Source organism: Oncorhynchus tshawytscha, linkage group LG26, assembly GCF_018296145.1.
Source record: "Oncorhynchus tshawytscha isolate Ot180627B linkage group LG26, Otsh_v2.0, whole genome shotgun sequence".
In the NCBI taxonomy this organism is placed as follows: domain Eukaryota; kingdom Metazoa; phylum Chordata; class Actinopteri; order Salmoniformes; family Salmonidae; genus Oncorhynchus; species Oncorhynchus tshawytscha.
The window spans coordinates 38,927,701-38,934,062 of record NC_056454.1 but is presented as its reverse complement, the minus strand read 5'-3'; the positions used below and the strand labels follow the sequence as shown (position 1 = coordinate 38,934,062).

The 6,362-nt window shown below is 39.1% G+C and overlaps 2 protein-coding genes across 2 annotated transcripts; both read right to left on the bottom strand.

The window, feature by feature from the left end:
• Nucleotides 1-218: 218 nt before the first annotated feature.
• On the bottom strand, nt 219-1,165 carry LOC112224962 (gamma-crystallin M3-like). The gene is made up of 3 exons (XM_024388549.1): nt 1,058-1,165; nt 683-922; nt 219-561 (listed from the first exon to the last, which is right to left on the bottom strand). The coding sequence occupies exons 1-3, from the start codon at nt 1,070-1,072 to the stop codon at nt 271-273; spliced, it is 546 nt and encodes a 181-aa protein (XP_024244317.1). The 5' UTR covers nt 1,073-1,165; the 3' UTR covers nt 219-270.
• A 4,041-nt stretch (nt 1,166-5,206) lies between these two features.
• On the bottom strand, nt 5,207-6,362 carry LOC112224961 (gamma-crystallin M3-like). Its single transcript, XM_024388548.2, has 3 exons — nt 6,255-6,362; nt 5,640-5,882; nt 5,207-5,552 (listed from the first exon to the last, which is right to left on the bottom strand). Exons 1-3 carry the CDS (start codon nt 6,264-6,266, stop codon nt 5,274-5,276), a joined length of 534 nt encoding a protein of 177 aa, XP_024244316.1. The 5' UTR covers nt 6,267-6,362; the 3' UTR covers nt 5,207-5,273.

The window sequence follows — 6,362 nt, the reverse complement described above, 5'->3', positions numbered from 1 at the left end:
AATTAACCATATATACTGATAAGTGGTTTTAAAAGATTGAGATTTCTGAACATGTTCTAACACCATTAATTAATTCCACATCAGTTATGAAATAGACTGACATTTCTGCTCCCATTGCACTTCTATGGGGAAACTAACCATATGAAAATGCAGATGTCTCTTCTGAATGCCCCTTTACCTCAAACCAAGGACTCAAATCAAAATTAAAGACACTTTCGTTTAAAAGTTAGGTGATTTTATTTATACTCGTAATTTTAGTCATAGGTGAATTTAATAACAAGAATCCAAAATACGCCTCATGCTGTTGAACCTCACAGTGTTGGAGCCCATTTGCATGCTCAACTCTTTCATGTTCCTGTACTCTCCAGGCCTCATGTACATCTGCCTGCCTCTGAAGTGGGGCTGCTCGTACATCAGCCAGTGGCCGTCCATCACGTTGCAGGACTGCATGTCGTTCATGCGGAAACGATCGGTCATGGACTCACAGTCGTCGCTCAGCTCGTGCATCTGACCTCCAAAGTTCTCCTTCTCGTAAATCCTCATCCTGAAGTTTCCTCTGTGCTGTAAATGGATATGGGAAAAGGGTTTTACCAAATCATTCCAAATATACCATCACATTGCTTTTGCTGGAGTTGTGCATGTGGCCTATGGGAGTCAAAATGAACAGGCTTAATATATTTACCATGGGGATGTTACGGCAGGACCTAATGCAGTCAGACATGCCCATACGCTGGTAGTCACCATACTCTCCCCTCCTCACAAAGTACTGGTTTCCCTGGAAGTTGGAACGATCGTACACCATGAAGCAGCCGCTCTCAACTCTGCAGGAGTTGCACCTGCTCAGGTAGGAGGTCAGCTCAGGGCAGTCGCTGGAGGTCTCATAGGAACGACCCTGGAAGTTCCTGTCCTCGTAGAAGATGATCTAAAAACACACAACAAAACCACAATTTATTAAAAATAGATGTAGTTCTAACAGTACAGTACAATTCATTGATGGTTTTAAACAAATTTGAAAAACTGCTGCTTAAATGCCCAGTTTCATCAAAGCTCCACACACCTTGCCCGTAGACATGGTTGCGGTTACTGTGTTGGTCTCAGGATTGCACAAGTTTCTGTATGTCCCCCCTATCGCTTTTATACCTGAGCCGACCAATAAAGAATATGTGGCTTCATTGTTCAAACCCCTGACAGAGCAACATGGCATAGAGGCCCCCCTCCCTGTACAGTACAAAGTGGCCTTTGAAGGGTCATTATTAAAGGGTCATTATTTCCAGCTGGGTGCATTTGTGAGGAGAGCCCATGCCTTTATTGTTTCTGTTGAATAACAGTAGGAGGGGGAACTCTTCATATCGAGACTTTTCAGAGATATTCCACTAAGTCAACTGACATTTGTTCATGGGTATTACTATTCCAATCTTTTATTTAGAGAAAAACACAAAAAATGGAAGCATCATGATTCAAACATCAGTCTATTGGAAAAAATATAACACATGACTGAAAAACATGATGTCATATTAGCTGGTCTTGCCCAGTGTGAATTAATGTGGATGAAAATGAATATATGAATGTTCCCAATGTAATTAGATGGTTGTTGGGATTTTCCTTCCTCCAGCAAAACTGTAGGCAAACAATTCATAAATTGTGAAATTTTATATCTGGAATCCAAGAACATTCTAGTAGTGGTTAGTAAAGTGGAGCGGTAGCAACTATATGATTACTAAGTGCCTTCAGACAGTATTCATACCCCTTGACTTTTTCCACATTTTGTTGTGCTACAGCCTGAATTTAAAATGGATTAAATATATATTTTTTCTAAACACAATACCCTAAAATGACAAAAGTGAAAACATGTTTTGAGATTTCTTTGCAGATTTATTGAAAAATGAAATATAGAAATATCTAATTTAATATCACACACCGAGTCGATACTTTTCAGAAACACCTTTGGCAGCAATTACAGCTGTGAGTCTTTCTGGGTAAGTCTCTAAGAGAATTCCACACCTGGATTGAGCAACATTTGCCCATTATTCTTTTCATAACTCTTCAAGCTCTGTCAAATTGGTTGTTGATCATTGCTAGACAACCATTTTCAGTTCTTGCCATAGATTTTTAAGGAGATTTAAGTCAAAACTGTAACTCTGCCACTAAGGAATATTCACTGCCTTCTTGGTAAGCAACTCACGTGTAGATTTGGCCTTGTGTTTCAGGTTATTGTCCTACTGAAAGGTGAATTCAACCCCCAGTGTCTGGTGGAAAGCAGACTGAACCAGATTTTCCTCTGGGATTTTGCCTGTGCTTAGCACCATTCAGTTGATTTTTTATCCCCCCAAAAATCCCCAGTCCTTAACGATTGCAACCATACCCATAACATGATGCAGCCACTACAATTCTTGAAAATATGGAGAGTGGTACTCAGTAATATGTTGTATTGGATTTTCCCCAAACATAACACTTTGTATTCAGGACAAACAATGTATTGCTTTGCCACATTTTTTTGCAGAATTACTTTAGCGTCTTGTTGCAAACGTCTTGATGCATTTTCCCTCTGTTAATTAGGTTATTATTGTGGAGTAACTACGACGTTGTTGATCCATCCTCAGTTTTCTTATAGTTGTAGTGACTGGGTGTGTTGATACACAATCCAAAGTGTAATTAATAACTTCACCATGCTCAAAGGGATATTTAATGTCTGCTTTTTTAAACCGGTCTACAAATAGGTGCCCTTTGGGAGGAATTGGAAAACCTCCCAGGTATTTTGGTTGAATTTGTAGTTGAAATGTGCTACTCAACTGAGGGACCTTACAGATAATTGTATGTGTAGGGTACAGAGATGAGGTATTCATTAAAACATATATTTAAACACAAGTTTTGCACACGGAGTGAGTCCATGCAACTTATTATGTGACATGTTAAGCAATTTTTCCTGCTGAACTTATTTAGACTTGCGATAACATAGGGATTTAATACTTATTGACTCAAGTCATTTCAGCTTTTAATTTTGAATTCATTTGTACAAATAAATAATAAAAAAATCCACTTTGACATTATGGGGTATTGCGTGTAGGCCAGTGACAAAAATCGAAATTTAATCCATTTTAAATTCAGGCTGTAACACAACAAAATGTGGAGGAGGTCAAGGGGTGTGAATACTTTCTGAAGGCACTGTATGTAACATTTTACACTGACATGGAATAATTTTTAGGGGAATAATTCAGTACCAATTTAACATTTGGTAACTGCCTGGCACATAATGATGCCCATAAATGCTATTATTAATAGGCGTTTGGCCTTTTCTGACAATATTAGCAGACCTTGAAGCAACATCTCAAGACATGAGTCAGGAAGTTAAAGCTTGGTCGCAAATGGGTCTGGACAATGACCCCAAGCATACTTCAAAAGTTGTGGCAAAATGGCTTAAGGACAACAAAGTCAAGGTATTGGAGTGGCCATCACAAAGCCCTGACCTCAACCCTATAGAACATTTGTGGGCAGAACTGAAAAAGCGTGTGTTAGCAAGGGGGCCTACAAACCGGACTCAGTTACACCAGCTCTGTCAGGAGGAATGGGCCAAAATTCACCCAACTTATTGTGGGAAGCTTGTGGAAGGCTACCCGAAACATTTGACCCAAGTTAAACAATTTAAAGGCAATGCCAATTTAAAGCCAATTTAAAGGCAATGCTAATACTAATTGAGTGTATGTAAACTTCTGACCCACTGGGAATGTGATGAAAGGAAAAGGTTAAATAAATAATTATCTCTACTATTATTCTGACATTTCACATTCTTAAAATAAAGTGCTATCCTAACTGACCTAAGACAGGGCATTTTTTACTAGGATTAAATGTCAGGAATTGTGAAAAACTGAGTTTAAATGTATTTGGCTAAGGTGTATGTAAACTTCCAACTGCAACTGTATCTGGATAGCATTGCCATTTATAGACATACCTTGGAAGACCACCTCAAGCATCTTAACAGAGTCTGCAAGGTAGGTACTTGGGTAACCAACTGGGAAAGGCAGAGGTCAGACCCCAGGTGGACAAATTGGAGTTCATTCAAAGCCAAAACTCAAGTGAAGTTCTTGCTTGGTCTTGTTTGAGGGAATGTATATTGGGAATGTATATTTTGTGACATGGGAGTAGGGAGTTTGATGTTTTGTTTCAGTATTTCAGAATGTTGACTGGTAAATGTTCACACATAGAAAACAGAGTAATTTGATGTGCCTGATCATTTCCATATCTATCTCATTTGAAAACTACTATCTGACAATAGTTTTGCAAACACAAAGTTGTGTGTGCAAGATACAGGAGAACAGGAAAAGTTCAACCCAGAAAAGAGGTGTGAAATGTGGAAAAATCCAGGTCCATCTATTTAGGTGTGTTTTAAATATAATAAGCATTTATTACGCGGTATATTGAGCATTAACATAATACAATTAAAATTAAACAAACACGAAAGGAAAAAAGTGTATACCCTCCATTTCTAAATGTTTTTGGTAGGTTTGGCATACTCTAGAGCATGGTAATATTTGATGGCACGTAAACACACTACTATTTAACCATTAAAAACAATTATATAGTTACCATATTATTTAATCAGTGAAGAAACCCTTATCCAGAGTGACTTACAGGAGCAATTAGGGTTAAGTGCCTTGCTCAAGGGCACATTGACAGATTTTTCACCTAGTCGGCTCGGGGATTCAAACCAACGACCTTTCGGTTACTGGCCCAGCGCCATTTCTCAGAAACACTCATATACCATACTGTGTTCAGTGTTGTATGTCCCTACAGGTTCATGTTTTGGGTCAGACACTGACTGGTTCATTTTACCTTTTTAAATAGGAAATTGGAAGGAAATGCAACTAAAATTTTTATAAAATATACATTATTAGCTACATCCATTAGGTAAAAGCTATGCATTGATAGTTCTATTACGACTTCCAACACTTTATCCTACTCTTTGTTTTGTATCTAATCATGGGTCTCTAGTTTTACATTGGGCTCCAGTAGTAGAGTGATGCATTGGCGTGCCTTGCAAAACGTGATGATTTTATTCAAGGGCAAAAGGAGTATAGGATCAATGTAGTTTCAACCACTTATGGAAAGTGTTTGAATCAGGACAAAGCAGGACATGACTGGACTGGTAAAATTGTGTTGTGTTGGGCCTCTGTGGATTTTTGCAGAACAAGACAAAAGACTTGATATTAAATAAGAAAAAAAAACATTTTTTTTTATTTAAAAGTCAACCGTTTCACTGAACAGGTGGGCCTGATAATTTAACAGGAGTCGGTGATCCTTCTAATGGAACTGAACTTCATTCCATTGTAACCCTGCATCTCTCTGAGGTTTCTGTACTCTCCAGGCCTCATGTACATCTGCCTGCCTTTGTAATGGGGCTGCTCGTACATCAGCCAGTGGCCATCCATCACGTTGCAGGACTGGCAGTCTGACATACGGTAACGCTCCTGGATGGAGTCACAGTCCTCGCTCATCTCGTGCATCTGACCTCCGAAGTTCTCCCTCTCGTAGATCCTCATCTTGTAGTTTCCTCTGTGCTGTTAAGATACATTTTGTATATGGGATTAGTTTATTATAAACGTTACACTGTGTTGGAATCTGTGATGTATCATGGTGCTTCATACCATGGGGATGTTACGGCAGGACTTGATGCAGTCATCGAAACCCATCATACGCTGGTAGTCAGGGTACTCGCCCCTTCGCATGAAGTACTGGTTTCCCATGTAGTTGTTGCGATCGTAGGCCATGAAGCAGCCGCTCTCAACCCTGCAGGAGTTGCACCTGCTCAGGTGGGAGGTCAGCTCAGGGCAGTCCTGGCTGGTCTCATAGGAGCGACCCTGGAAGTTCTTGTCCTCGTAGAAGATGATCTGAAAACAAATACTCTTGCAATTAGCCAGAAGAAAATGTGACCAGAATGTGTTCAGAACTGTGTAGAACTTTCCTTTAATTGGTGGTTATAATACAATGCTTTACACTGGACTGCATTATTCAATCAAATCAATCAAATGTATTTATGAAGCCCTTTTAACATCAGCCGATGTCACAAAGTGCTGTACAGAAACTCAGCCTAAAACCCCAAACAGCAAGCAATGCAGACGTAGAAGCACTGAATTTTGATCTTTGTATAGTGTTATTACTGTATTTAATGTATATATTTCTATAAAACCACTGCATTACTGTATATACAGTAATAATCAGATCACATGACCTCTAAACTGCAAAGAACAATATTAACTCACCTTTCCCTGCATGTTTATGATTATTTTGAGCGATGCTATAGCTATGCCGGTCTGCAGCCTGTTTTATACCTGATGTGACATCCAAAGAATCTCTGGTTCCATTGTATG